This window comes from Takifugu flavidus, chromosome 7, assembly GCF_003711565.1.
Source record: "Takifugu flavidus isolate HTHZ2018 chromosome 7, ASM371156v2, whole genome shotgun sequence".
NCBI classification, from domain to species: Eukaryota; Metazoa; Chordata; class Actinopteri; order Tetraodontiformes; family Tetraodontidae; genus Takifugu; species Takifugu flavidus.
This window is the reverse complement of record NC_079526.1, coordinates 2,065,551-2,080,476: the sequence shown is the minus strand read 5'-3', so window position 1 is coordinate 2,080,476 and position 14,926 is coordinate 2,065,551. Positions and strand designations below refer to the sequence as shown.

The 14,926-nt window shown below is 38.6% G+C and overlaps 1 protein-coding gene across 1 annotated transcript; it reads left to right on the top strand.

Moving 5' to 3' along the window:
• The first annotated feature begins 398 nt into the window (after positions 1–398).
• On the top strand, positions 399–9,869 carry LOC130528917 (tetratricopeptide repeat protein 39C-like). Its single transcript, XM_057038744.1, has 15 exons — positions 399–948; positions 1,291–1,339; positions 2,120–2,248; positions 2,511–2,625; positions 3,518–3,869; positions 5,053–5,221; positions 5,309–5,402; positions 5,495–5,602; positions 5,712–5,821; positions 5,896–6,019; positions 7,100–7,197; positions 7,499–7,603; positions 7,710–7,748; positions 7,826–7,911; positions 9,126–9,869. Exons 1-15 carry the CDS (start codon positions 806–808, stop codon positions 9,136–9,138), a joined length of 1,734 nt encoding a protein of 577 aa, XP_056894724.1. The 5' UTR covers positions 399–805; the 3' UTR covers positions 9,139–9,869.
• Positions 9,870–14,926: the final 5,057 nt, after the last annotated feature.

Here is a 14,926-nt window from a genome sequence, read left to right as displayed (position 1 = left end):
TTTGCAAAGATTTTACAGTGTTAGAATACAGACACAATACAATAAAATCACGAGATAAAGTGCCAAAATCATGCTCTCCCTTGACAAATCGCTTCATACTGACGTGCTAATTGTTCTGGACCCTCCAGACGGACGGTCCCCCACAAACTGTCTATCACCATGGTTCTATTTGGGCTCAAAACCTTTTTATCATTTATGCGATCATCTAACTTCAGACAGCAAAATCAGTGTAAGAAGAGACATTTTGTGTCACATGTTGACAATATTTTTTTGTTTACATAAATATATTTGGATAGGCTACATGAAGATAAAATGTACATGGCCAGAACGTTCCGTTCCGTTCTTTCTGCGCGTCCATTGGCAGAAGCTGGAAACAGGGCTGGACTTTAAGGGCGTCATCGGTGGATGCTGACAGATGCAGCTTCGCTTTCCGCCTTCGCGTCCGTCTCCTCGGTAAATCCTGGCGAGTGCGCTGTCTGGATTTCCATTGACGTTCCGTTATGTAATTTATGATATGCTGCTGCCGCTGGTGCACGACATTGAGCTCCCGTGACAGATGAATGTCATGGTTGATCAAATGCAAATGTCGACAAATGCAACGATAAGCGCGAATCTCTGGTCCATATACGGCTGGAGCCAGAAGAAACTCTCTCTCGCCTTTATATCCAGAGCAAAGGCACATTTACAATTGCAAATAGAATCTCCATTATACGTGGAAAGAAACTAATGTGGGTTTGTTGCAGAGAAAAATCCCCTTCATATCGTACTGGTGTCAGCCAAGAGCCCTGCACCTGGAGGATAAACAATGGCGGATCTCGGACAGTCCCGGCGACAGCAGATTGGGCGCAAGGCCGTGCACATAGATGATGCTGAGATGGCCCTGCAAGGCATTAACATGCTACTCAACAATGGATTCAAAGAGAGCAACGAGCTGTTCAGCAGATACAGGTTTGGTAACAGGGCAGTCGAGGGTTGCAAGCAATTTAGGCAATCAAAATAATCTTGTATAAAAAGTAAGAATAAAAATATCAATATAATAAATAATTTTGCTTTAATATTTGTTTCCAACTGTAGACCATCTTTGATGTTACATTTAGATGAAAATGATGGAGACAATTGTATCACTTTGAATATCAACCTAGCTGTATATAGTATGCGACCTGCCAAAATGATCTGTATATACTGTATGTAGGAGACATTTTGCCTGGATACACACTTTACAGCAAACATGAAGTAATAGTTATAGACATTGACTAAAACCCATCTGCCTTATTCTTATTCTCTCTGGAGGACTCAGAGCCCATTGATGAGCTTTGGTGCCAGTTTTGTCAGCTTTCTGGTGAGTTCCCTTTCAGTTGCTGATAAAATCACATCATAAAACACCAGAAGAAATATATGAAAAAATAACACAGCAGTTATCTTCGTATTTAATAGCCTATGTTGCAGTGGCGTTACTACTGCATATTCATGAACACACCATTTAGTGAAAAAGAGTATCAAAGCCTGAAGCATATAGCTTTTCTGAAATTATTTGCATTACTGTCACCACCAGTATCTCCAATGACATTTTTCCACCATTAGCATAATGGCTGCATTGTCCTCTGAAAACATATCTGCTCTAATGGAAATGAACCTTAGTATAACATCAGTGATGGGATTGAGTGCTGCTTTGCAGCTAGGTGGTCACTGTCGCACTCATGCACATGCATAGACATAGGTCATTCATATATAATTGTAACATTATGAAAAACACAAACACATGTCACAAACACAAAGCCAGGGATTATTTCTGTTATGCTAAGACATGTTTTTATCAACTGCAACTAAATTGGTTTTTTTGTGACAGAAGTGATAGTTGATTTGTCTGTTACCCTCCGTTTTTTCTATTTATAATCATTTATTGTTATTTTTTAAATGTGTATGTATCTGTTTGCATACGTACGCATGCATGTATAATATATGCATATAATATATAGTTTCTTTCTTGTGTTGTTTGTGTTTTGTTGTTGGATTGTGGGCATTGTTGTTATAAACCCAGAATTTGTCATATTGCATGCAACATATGACTGTTTTTGTAAATTGCTGCTAGTTCAGGACAGTTCACTGTACTGCATTGCAGAATGCCATGATGACATTTGAGGAGGAGAAGATGCAGATAGCTTGTGACGACCTGAGGAACACAGAAAAACTATGTGAGGCCGACAGTGCTGGAGTATTAGAGACAATCAGAAACAAGATCAAAAAAAGCGTGAGTAACTTCCTAATTCAAAGGCACATAGTGTAACATCTATATGTACATCTGTAATATACTAATTTTTTTAAAAAAAGTGCAATTGATGACAAGTTGACAGCTTGTGATCTTAGACAGTAACATTATTTTTACTTGAATAAAATGTCAACACAGTGACTAAAGTGTGAAAGCAGTTTTTCGATCATTGCTGCATTCTGCTAAAAAGCAATGTGCTGCACGTGTCTATAGAACAATTAGAACATGTGTCTGTGTGTTACAGATGGACTCCCAGAGTTCAGGTGTCGTGGTTGTAGACCGACTACAGAGACAGATCATTGTTGCCGACTGTCAGGTGTATCTAGCAGTGCTCTCCTTCATCAAGCAGGAACTTTCAGGTGATACATATTCATCACATCTTTTATGGTCTTTTATGTCTTTAAAATACATGACAGGTTGTAGGTTAAAAATATTTTCAGAATTAATCATAATTGAAAAATGAAATAAATTTTAAAAATCTTGATATATATATTTTTTACTATGGTTCTTTTATTAAAGGACATTCAGAAGAAGTTTATGTCCAGCTTTAAAACCTATTCAATATCGGGATCTGTATCATGACAAAGGAATCAATTATGTTCTTATCTCTTGGTTTGGAATCCACACCTATATTTAATCTACAATCAAAATACTTTTATACTTGAATATCATACAAATCAGAGCACATCAGGTAATAACCATCAGAAACACAAACAAATGTCATCTTTTATGCTCCACACTTTATAGATTCTCTTTTACAGCCCAAAAGCTTCTATAACAATGGTTCTAGTTATGGTGTTTTCATGCTTTTACAAGATAGTTTTTTATTGATCCGACTTGATTGTGTTCAGAGTTTGTTCTGTGTCAATGTTTGACAAGTTTGGATAAAGTTTGAGTAAGGGATCTTGATATTAAATAGCTCACACAAGCATTTTGAAATTGACTGAATTGGGAGTAAAAAACCCTTAGTCATCCTGGGGAAGATCTCATTCAAAATATCCACAACAAATCCAAGCTCTTGCCAAAATTATTTGATATATTTTTAAAATAATAAATTGGTCTCAGCAGCCCTGTGGCCACCATTTTGTTGTCGTCTGCTAGAAAAACACATTTATCTGTGTAAACTAATGCATTTTGATACATATGATTTGTTAATTATTATCATTATTTAATTTGATTATAAACACCTAGCTGTTTGCAGAAACATATGGATGAAATATTTTAGTTCAAAAAGTATTTTTTCTGTAACAGCTTATATCAAAGGAGGCTGGATCCTTCGTAAAGCCTGGAAAATGTATAATAAATGCCACAGTGACATCAGCCAGCTGCAGGAAGCCTGCCGACAGCAATCTTCTGTGCAGCATGAAACAGACAATGCCAGTCACAATGCACCTGTGGAGAATGGGGTTACTGCTGAGGCCCTGGATCGGCTCAAGGGCTCTGTAAGCTTTGGCTATGGCCTTTTCCACCTGTGCATCTCCATGGTACCACCTCACCTGCTCAAGATTATAAACCTGCTGGGATTCCCTGGTGACCGTCTTCAGGGCCTGTCTTCTCTTACATATGCTAGTGAGAGCAAGGATATGAAGGCACCACTGGCTACGTAAGTAGGCTGAAGTTGCATCGTTGCATTGGTGATGTGTGTCATTGCATTAGTGATGAAACTATGCGGCTAATTTAAAAGGTTTGCTTATCTGACAATGAAAAGCACACAATATCTATCTGATGCAAATATTATGCAAATACAAGAGCCAAAACAAATATTTACCAATTATATTCCAACACTGCATGTTAATTGGTCCCAATTGTTCTACTGGGGGACTTCAACGCCTATGTGGGCAACAACAGTGATAACTGGAGGGGCAGAATTTGGTGTAATGACCTCCCCAATCTGAACCCAATTGTTGTCTTTTTATTGGACTTCTGTGCTAGTCATACCTTGTTCATAACAAACACCATGTTCATGCATAAGGGTGTCCATCAGTGCATATGGCACCAGGACACCCTGGGCCGGAAGTTGATGATTGAATTTGTTTTTGTCTCATCTGTCTTCCGGCCGTATGTCTGGGACACTTGGGTAAATAGGGTCTGACCCCAATGTATTATGAGGGTCTTCTGGGAATGTCTGGTTTTCAATGCCCATCTCTGGAAGATCTACGGTAGTGAAGGTGTCTCCATCACAGTAAGATGGCAGTTCCAGGAGGGAACCCGGCTTTCTAAATAATCCATTGTAGTGTATAATTTAATATTTGATTTGAAATATACATGCGCGCTCACTTACACAAACATTTGATATAAAACATTCCATATTATACAAGGACAACAATACTACTACTACTTCTACTACTAATATTAATAACAATAGAACACTGGTTCATGTTAAGAAGTAGCTTGAGTACTTATATTGTAATAAGGTTTTACACTGTTCACCCACTGACTTTTCCTAATTGTGACTAACAACTTATAATTAATACTGTATTTTTAATTATTCCATCAAAAAACATAGTTTCAAATGTTCTGGTAGTAGTTTAAATGCAAAATTGTAAAAAAGTAAAAATTAGAGAGGAGCACCTGCATTTCTGAGTAACTGTAGCAACGTGTGGCCTGGTTGATGGCCAATATAGATGTAAAACCTCTAGAGACGATTGACTGTGTGACAAGTTGTGAACAGAGGCATTTGTGAAGGTGTCTGTGTTGCTTTTCCGGTTCCATAATGTTTATGTTTAAAACTGATTAGTAATATGCAAATAGAGCACATCAACTGAGTCTCCTGTTGTGCTACTTAGGTTGGCCCTCTTGTGGTACTACACAGTAGTTCTACCTTTCTTTGCTCTGGATGGCTATGACACGCAAGCAGGACTTCTGGAAGCCAAAGCTATTCTTCAGAGAAAGTTAGTGGTATATCCCAACTCATCCCTCTTTATCTTTTTTAAGGGTCGTGTCCAGAGGCTAGAGGTATGTGGGAAACAAAATGGCTTCTAATGACAGCTTACAGTATGTTTACCAGAATTATTGTTAGAATTCCTCTTGATCTGTCCACAGTACCATATAAACGGTGCACTGACAAGTTTCCATGATGCATTAGAGCTTGCATCAGATCAAAGAGAGATCCAGCACTTGTGTCTTTATGAAATTGGTACGATCGTCATATCAGCTCTGACACAATGACTGCTGTATACTGCTTCAGCAAGCGAGTCAATCTGCTTTGTCTTCATGTCTTTATGTTAGGTTGGTGCAGCATGATAGAATTACATTTTGAAGATGCATATAGGTCATTTAAAAAACTTAAGGATGAGTCACGTTGGTCTCAGTGCTACTACGCCTACCTGACTGGAGGTAAGAACACGGGAGCCTGCTTATACTTTCCAATCTCTGTTAAAAAGGATATGCACACACACACACACACACACCTATTATATTGCTTTTTTCTGTTTTTCTTTAAAAGTTTGTCAGGGTGGTTCAGGCTACCTGGATGGGGCAAGCAGGGTCTTTAATGAGGTGCAAAGGCTATTCAAAAGAAAGAACAACCAGATAGAACAGTTTGCTGTCAAAAGGGTGAGTCTTTGTGTGTGGGGGGTGGACACGTCAATACAAAATACAAATGCTCATTGTTTGATTTTGATCTCCAGGCAGAAAGGTTGAGAAAGACATCTCCCACAAGAGAGCTATGCATTTTGGGAGTAATTGAAGTTCTGTATCTCTGGAAAGCCCTCCAAAATTGCTCCTCATCTAGTCTACAGATAATGAATCAAGGTAAATGTTGCCAGTTGGTATAACCCATTTTACACAGAGTAAAAGGAAGTAATGATGGTCCAAAATAAGTCAAAGCAGTTGCAGCAAAAGGTTGTAAATATTATTTTACTAAACACATCAAACTGAACAATGTTTTCTCCAACAAAATAAAAGAAATATAAAACAAAACCTCACTCACCACCTTCTGTGTAAAAAATAACTACACATCGGGTAACAATGTGAGTACAAGGGTAAAGGATACCCTGAGTCAAAACTGCCACCGCAAACCCTTCTTAGCATAGTCTCCAAACAATAGCTAAAATGACAAGCACACAAAACAAAAGATGAGTGCCTAGGAGGAGGCTGTAAAAATTGTCTCCCAAATACTGAGGCCAGTTGGGGATGAGTGGAAGTCAGTGCCTTTGCTGTTGGGTGTCACATGGTGGAAGACATTGGTCCACAGGCTCCAGCCTTTTTCCCAGTCTTCACGAAACAGGTGTGGGTTTTAACATAGAACACAAACAGATAAACAATGGAGACCATAGAGTCATCTCAGATATAACCCGTTACATTTGCTAATTGCAGCTTACACTAAGCATCATACCATTGTACATATTTTGAATTCCATAGAATGTAAATAAATATAATCCTAAAATTATCACAACAAATACGCAATTGAAGAAAGCGCGATTGCAACAAACCCCCAAAAAACAAAGCAAAAAGCATGCTCACTGTACTTTCTAAAAAAAAAAAAAAAAAAAAATTCCTTGAGGGCTAATTTTTCAGTGTAATGCAACAGAGGACCATGAAATACTTAAAAAATAATTATATAAATGATCTAAAATTTAGATAATTGTCATTTTATTGTTTATTAATGACACATTGATGAACATATTTATGTATTTAATTTTAATTTTAATGACACACTCAAGTAATTATTTAATGATATATTTATTTATTTTTTGAGACGTTTAGTCCTCTATAATGTGCAACCTTTCCTGAAAAAAATGATGGTAATAAGATAAAGATGATTTTAATGACTTTTGTGTTGTTTGCTGCATTTGTTCAGAAAACATTTTCAATGTTTTTACTTCTTTTCAGTTTTACAGGGTTTAGATGAAATCTCATGCATGGGTCTGAAACACCTTTTTCTTGGAGCTGTTCACAAATGCCATGGAAACATGAAGGATTGCATTCAGGTATAAATTTCCATTATAAACCAAAATACATTTTAAATGCTTATTGTTACTGAGATAAAAACTATTGATTTTTGGTTGCTAGTTTTCCATTGTCAATTGAGATTAATTTAAAAAACAATTTTACCTGAAGCATTTTATTGAGTTGTTCACTTGTGAATTTCACAATTTTACTATTCAATTTTAAATGGGTTTCCATTTATTTAACATCGCACATACAATTTATTGCTTGTGAGAAACATTTATCTGCTTGGTTACATATTGATATCAATAACTGATACACCTTATTATTTTTTTGTGATAGGAGTTATTGTTTGCAACTCAGGATGAATATGCACGACAGATGAATTCATACATTCAACCGTATGCTGTCTATGAACTTGGATGCATATTTCTTTCAAAGCCAGAGGTCTGTCTTCTGCATGAAACATTTGTTATTGGTATTATTTTGCAATAGCATAATATGATTTGAACTATCACATGCTGAGTTTTGTCTTTGTCATGTTGTGATTCAGACAGTGGAAAAGGGAAGATCACTGCTACTTCAAGCAAAGGTAGAATATTTACATGCTTATTATTAGACTATTTTAATAATGATAATACTGTAAAATTATAATTTTGTCTGTTTCAGGAGGATTACACAGGCTACGAATTTGAGAACAGACTTCATGTCCGGATCCACTCAGCCTTGGCATCTTTAAAGGAAGTGGCACCTCAGTGAGTTCATTACAAAATTGCAAAGCTAATAAAACATTTTAAAGATTACACAAAAGTGGAATCTTAAAGGAAATGCAAATTTAAACTATGCCTATAAACCCCAAGAATAATTAAACTGGTACATAGCTACAGTATATTGGTACACAGTAAGCTAGTCACAATTTTTCATTTCAAATCCTAAAGACCCATCTGCTTCATTTGCTGGTGAAACTTTGGTGGATTTTATTGATGTATACTTGTTTGATGGGTTTTATGTTTCATTACAGTGTATCCTAAGCAAATAATAATTTGTTGTTGGAAGGTAAATGTGACAAGTTCTAAACTGATTTTTCATAACTGCATTATTGTATTACAATCCTTAAAAAGAACAAACAACTTACCTTTATCCAGTTTTTCCCCTAAAGCCTGAAAAATAGCTTCAATTTCTCCCGTGTTCGAATTCACATATTTTCACAAAGAATTAAATAAAATTAATCTTGAGAATTTAACAACACAAACAAAAAAAACATCCATTGTCATTTACTATTTTTTTTAATTGTTTTGAAAAACTTGTTTTTTTAAAACTTTTTAACTTAAAAAAATCTTTTTAAGGGGAGACACAGCTGGCTTATAAAAAAAAGCTGTTTTTCATGCAGCGATAAATTTTGTGTATGCCCTATCACAAATTAATGAGAAGAAAATGTCACATATTCAAATGTAAAATGTTGTTTCAGTGCCATTTAGATGGGCATGCAGATAGACTTAACAGCAGTGAAGACTAGCACAACACAGCAGTGGTTTGAATTATCCAAGGAGACAGTTTGAAAATCAAATGAAGCCATAGAATAAAGGATGTTGTAGAAATTTGCTACTGGAGTGTAGTCTGTGAACAAGAGATGACTGACATTATAGTTCATGAGTTAAGAATCAAATATGCTGCTCTCAAAAAATAGGCATGTATAACATCAGAAATATGTTATCAAGACATTCAATTGAATTGAACATGAACATGAGACTAATTTTTCACAGGCTTTATTACACAAAAATGCAGGAACTGGGACAATAAACTCGATATCCAATATCATGAGTGATGGTAATATTTATCAGTCATTGCGACCTGCTCACTTGTCCTTTCCAACACATACATCCCATTTGTTACTCCCACTACAGTTAAATATGTAATTATCAATAAGTCTTGTAAAAGTAATTATTTTACACACTACATCTCATTACAGTTACAGAAGATAAGGCAAAGGCAGGAGTCTGAGCACAGGATCATGGAACTGATCCAGATGCTGCAGAGCTGCTGAAGAAAGATTCTGATGTATTTCTAAATACAAATGTGTGGTTTGATGGCACCTGCTCTTCATTATAGCATATACAATACATTCACATTCTTACCAGGGTGACTATAGACTATGAGTTTCTGTCTTCATATTATCATTATTGTGCCCCCAACTAAGGAAAAAATAGCTGACTAACTAAGGAAAAAATACAAAGCAGGAGAAACACAAAATATTCTATATAAAAGATTGTCAAAACATATCATATAAATCAATGGAGAAAGTCAACAGAGGATGTGGGCCTGTTCTCGAAATGTCACCAGATATATTACACTAAGGTCAGACGGAGACAGGTGTTGGAAAGCTGATAGCGAATTCATGTAAAATATTGCAAAATGATGACGGGAGCACTTCTTTACCACTTTACTCAAGGGCACTTAACAATGATCACATTGATAAAAACATGTGGGAAAGGCATCGAGAACTATACAACAATGTGTTATTTGGTGTTGCATGAGTGTTACACATGGTTATCTGACAAACTTGGGTGATTTTCAACAATTGAAGGCCAGAAAAATGCTCTATTGTATCTTTCTGTAATTTTTCTTTGAGGTATGTTTTACTGCTCTTAAAAACTGCTGTTAATGATGTGTTGTGAAATAGTGGGTTCCAATAAAGATGTAAAGAATTTTACAATGTTGATTTTTTTTTAAGGCTGTCCAAAACATATACATTAACTATATTGTTAAAAACATGGTAATTGTATTCTTATGTTTATTAACAGGATTTTCTGCATTAATACAGAAAAAAAAAAATATATGTTTAGCGTTTTTAATGGAGGAAGATTATTTCAACTTTTAAAAGTAGGTTGTTAAGCCGCAAAAATGTTGTTTGGAGACAGTCAAAGTGGCAGGGATGAAGCTCTTGTGGGTCTCTTGGAGTAATGAGGATGTTTTGAAGGTGAAGCCAGTGGCCAAACTGCAGTGGTTTGACCATGTTGTGAATATACAATGGGGCAAAAAAGTATTTAGTCAGCCACCAATTGTGCGAGTTCACCACTTAAAAAGTGGGACTGCACGTGGCCTCCGTTGGGTAACATATTGCGTCACTTCCTGTTTTCTCAGGAGAGTTTGTTGTTGCACTGTACATGGTGTTTGTTGGACTCTATTTAAAATTAAATACTTGGGCAATTCTTCTTACTTGCCAACAACAAGAGGAAATAATTCAAATTAAATCAATATAGGACTCCCGTCTGTCACCAGGATTTTTTGATCCGCCGATGCTACCTAGCATGGCTCACCATCTGTTTCACCTGGTGTCTCATCCTGTGTCTGTTCAGTGTGTAAAATGTTTAGTTACTCTTCTGAAAGTGTAGTGTGCAGAAAGTGTAGTTTATTAATGGCTCTGGAGGCTTAGTTAGTTAGATTGAGACACTTCCGCAGCTTGGAGTTGTCTGGACTTGGGTCAGGTAGCCAAGAGAAGGTAGCCGCTGTAGAGCTGCATAGCGTAGCTACAGCTAGCTGTCCCCTGGCAGCCGGCTAGCCAGGGCGGCTGGGTGACAGTTCGCAGGAAGTGTAGCCCAAACCATTTTTCTCCACTCTGTGACACACCCGCTGAGAAACCAACTCTGTTAACTGTGACTCTGTTTTGTGCTACATGAAGCCGACTCCAGCGACCATAGTTAAGTGCATTCCGGGGGCCAGAGCGGGCAACATAGAAGCCAATCTAAAGCTGCTGGCAAGAAGTAAATGTAAATTCAGTAAAGTTATTATTTACATTGGAGCAAATGACACCTGGCTTTGTCAGTTGGAGGTCACTAAAATTAACATAGAGTCGGTGTGCAATTACGCAAAAACGATGTTGGACTCTCACGCATTCTCTGGTCCCCTCCCCAAGCTGGCCAGCGATAAGATGTTTAGCCGCATGTCGTCGCTTCATCGTTGGATGTCACGGTTGTGCCCCGAAAACTAGGTTTCCTTTGTAGACTCCTTTGCTCAGCCCACTGCTCTTCACCCTGCTGACCCACAACTGAGTACCCAGCTACAACACCAATTGCATCATCAAGTTTGCAGATGATACGACTGTGGTGGGCCTCATCACCAACAACAATGAGGCAGCCTGCAGGTGTGAGTTGACTGGTCAGGGTGTCCAACTGGTCCAGTGGTGCAAAGATAACAATCACTTCCTTAACATAGAGAAGACCAAAGATGATTATTGACTTCAGGAGAAGGCCACCACAGTATCCCCCACTGACCATCAACGGTGCTGTTGTGGAGAGGGAGAGCAGCACCGAGTTTCTGGGGGTACACATATCTGAAGACCTCACCTGGACAACCGACACTGCACAGCTGGCCAGGAAAGCTCAGACACACCTATACTTCCTCTGCAAACTAAGGAGAGCATATGTCCCACCCCCATCATGTGCTCCTTCTACAGAGGCACCATTGAGAGCATCATCACTGGCTGCATTACTGTGTGGTATGGAGGCTGCACCACCTGCTGAAAGACTCTGCAACTCGTAGTGAATGGAGCCAGTAAGATCATTCATGTGCCGCTGCTCTCCCTCGCTAACATTTTCCGCATCCACTTCACCCAAAGAGCCATCAGCATTGTAGAGGATAACGTCCACCCCTCACTTCAGCCTCCTGCCTTCAGGGAGATGGTTCAGAAGCCTTTAGGCCCATTTCACTAGACTAACAGTTTCAAGATTTGCAGAGCACCTTAGAGGCTGAAAGCAAGCAACAGCAAGGAGGTGTGGAAAGCTCAGGTTGCCACCTTCCTTCTGAACAAGATGGAGTCAAAAGACTACTCAACTGGATGTACAGCCCTCATTTGCAGTGAATGAGTCAAGTTTAAACTAGGACTTGTATTCAGTCATTTTGAAGAGTTGATCTCAATTCAATAAGATAGCACAACATTTCTTAGAGCCCATTTATTTATCAACCATGAATACCAAAACATTCAAGAAACACCATTACATTGCAACTATAAGCCTCCTTTCTTTGAAGGATCAGCTTCTCCCCCACTCCTTTGGCTATAATGGTAGATGAGTGGCATGGATGGGTAGACAGGATCTCCTGGGATGTAGCGTGTTTGCGCGTATACAGCTCTTCCCCTTTGGTAACGTGAACGAGAGCTGGAAGCGTAGACTGGTGTCAGAGCAGACACGTCTGTGAAGACTGGCGCTTGAGCTTCATTATTGCCAGGTGCATGTGGATACTTGACACCATATTCTGGATTTCCAACAAAACTCTGACCCCAGTAAGCAGACTGTGGGCTTTTATAGTGATCAGCTCTGGAGGCTGCATTTTGAGCCAAACGTTCAGCAGATTCATAGTTTGGCTTCAGGACACTTTGATGGTGTGGCTCACTGCCTTGGGAACTTGCCAGATTTCCTGAACTCCAGTAAGGTAGACCACCTGTAAACAAACAGTTTAATCTCATGGCAAAATTTGAAAAACACAAACCAACATCCCCTACCTTTCTGCACAGGAATGCTGCCAACACATCCAATCAGTAGAAATGAAAGCCATAGGACCCTGCAAACATTCTCTTTTAGTTGTAGGCTCAACAAAGCAGAAATGCATCAGTATCTACTTACATCATTTTGGCTCAAGCAGATAACAGACAGGTTCAGACTGAAGCGAGAAACTAGAGAGGACAATCAGAAAACAAAACTTCACAATAAATGAAAAATATGTGCAAGAAACACAACACTCACTTGCTACAGCACCAAGTCCAGAAGAACCTTCTTTTTTTCAACTCCAGCAAGTTCTCGAGCTTCTTTTAAGGGCTTCTCAGGCCATGCTGATTAATAGCTAATAAAGAGCAGGTGTGAGCAGGCCATTATTAGGAAAACACAGAAAACTCGTTTTTCATATGCAGGTGGCAAAGTGAGGAAAGACAATTATTGATGAATGGTCTGAGGAAATTGGGAATGGTGGGTAGGGATGAAAGAACATTTTGAGCTATGCATAGAGTTCAGGCAGGACAAAAGAAACATTTCTATTTTTGACTTGATAAATGAGAACGAGGGCCAGAGGGTGGCAGTAATGCAACTACATGGCAACAGCTGCTGTTAAAAGAAGAAGCAGAAACAGAAGAAGAAGGGGGGAAGGAGGAGGAGGAACAGGTCTTCATTTACTCTGTTCATAGTCAAATGGTTTCTGCCACCAGTAAACAGGAAGATCTCTGCTTGATAACCTTGAAATTCTAAGCACAGTATTTTTCTGAAGTGAACAAACCTAAAATAGTAATTTTTGTGTCATTAAAGGGGCTGTGCAGGATTAGTCTAAAAATATATTATTAGGAAATAAATATTGTGTGATCACATTTTAGTCATGCTGATTGTAGTACATTCAATGACTACCATAGTTTAATCATGTAACATGTAGTGTAGTATATTCCCTGACGAACAAAGTTTAATCATGTAATCATTACACTACATTCATAATGTATATAATATATAGTTTCATTTTTTGTTCACATCATTCTAGAATCATATGATGCAATTAATTGTAACTTGTCTTAGTCTATGAGAAACTGGGAAATTTTGGGAAATTGGGACAGTTCAGCTTGACTTTTAGTTTTAGTTTCAAATTGAGATGATTGACCAATAGAGCTCCTTCTGTCCAAATTAACGATTTTGAAGAAGAAAACTTGGACATTCTCTCCTTTGTAGAAATGTATCTGAAACTGAGCATTTAAATTCACAAAAATAGAATTAAGACTTCACAATACAGGAATGGTTTTTTGTTTGTTTCATAAATGTCAGACTTTTTTTTTTATTTAACTCTGTGACAGCCCCTAGGCTGTGGCGTTGTCTTGCTGTGTGCTGTCTTTGGTTCGCAGGTTTCCAGCAGGGTGGCGCTAACCTAATTGGAGCACCTTGACAGTGATCTGCTGGTTAAAAAGCACTGCCTGACACAGCATACTGGCATCGAACCACTTGAGCCAATTGGTTTGAAAAAGTGTACATTTCTCAAAGATTCAAATTTCCTTCTTAACTCAGGAAAAACTGAGGTCATGGTGTGTGGTCCTGAAACTCTCAGAGATAGATTAGATCACATTGTCACTCTAGTGGTATCTCCTTAGCATTTAGTCTCTCAGTGAGGAATCTTGGAGTAACTTTTGACCAAAATCTGTCCTTTAGCACATTAAAATAGTCTCTAGAAGAGCCTTTTTTCACCTGAGAAACTTCGCAATGATCAGGAAACTACTGACACGGTATGATGCTGAAAAGTTAGTCCATGCATTTGTTACTTCCAGGCTGGACTATTCTTTATTATCAGGGTGTCCAAACAACTCTTTAAGAAGCCTCCAGCTGATCCAAAATGCCACAGCTAGATTTCTGACAGGTACTGACAAAAGAGACCACTGCCCCCTGTTCTTTTCCATGACAGACTGCAACGCACCCCTGGGGATGGATGGCTTAGCGGACCTATGGCCCCACACTCTGCTGTATGCATTTCCCCAAGTTGAAATGATTTTGCCAGTGCTGGAGAGAGTACACCAGCAGGGGTTCTCCCTGATCCTGGTGGCCCCTTGCTGGCCGGCAAAATCATGGTATGCAGAGATAATCAGTTTGCTGGCATCCAGACCCTGGCAACTTCCTCTCCTTCAGGGACCTCCTTTCCCAGGAAGGGGGGGGATTCTTCATCCATGACCGGAACTGTGGCGGCTGCATGCCTACCTGTTGAAAGGTCCAACTTGTTAGCTACTGATTTACTCCCTACTGTGGTGGCGACGATTGA

Bases quoted from the DNA above. Each gene is read 5' to 3' on its own strand.
- LOC130528917 (XM_057038744.1), top strand. From the start codon at position 806: ATGGCGGATCTCGGACAGTCCCGGCGACAGCAGATTGGGCGCAAGGCC. The intron at 3,870-5,052 runs GTAAGTAGGCTG...TGTGCTACTTAG, and splicing joins ATGAAGGCACCACTGGCTAC to GTTGGCCCTCTTGTGGTACT. The intron at 7,749-7,825 runs GTAGAATATTTA...TGTCTGTTTCAG, and splicing joins CACTGCTACTTCAAGCAAAG to GAGGATTACACAGGCTACGA.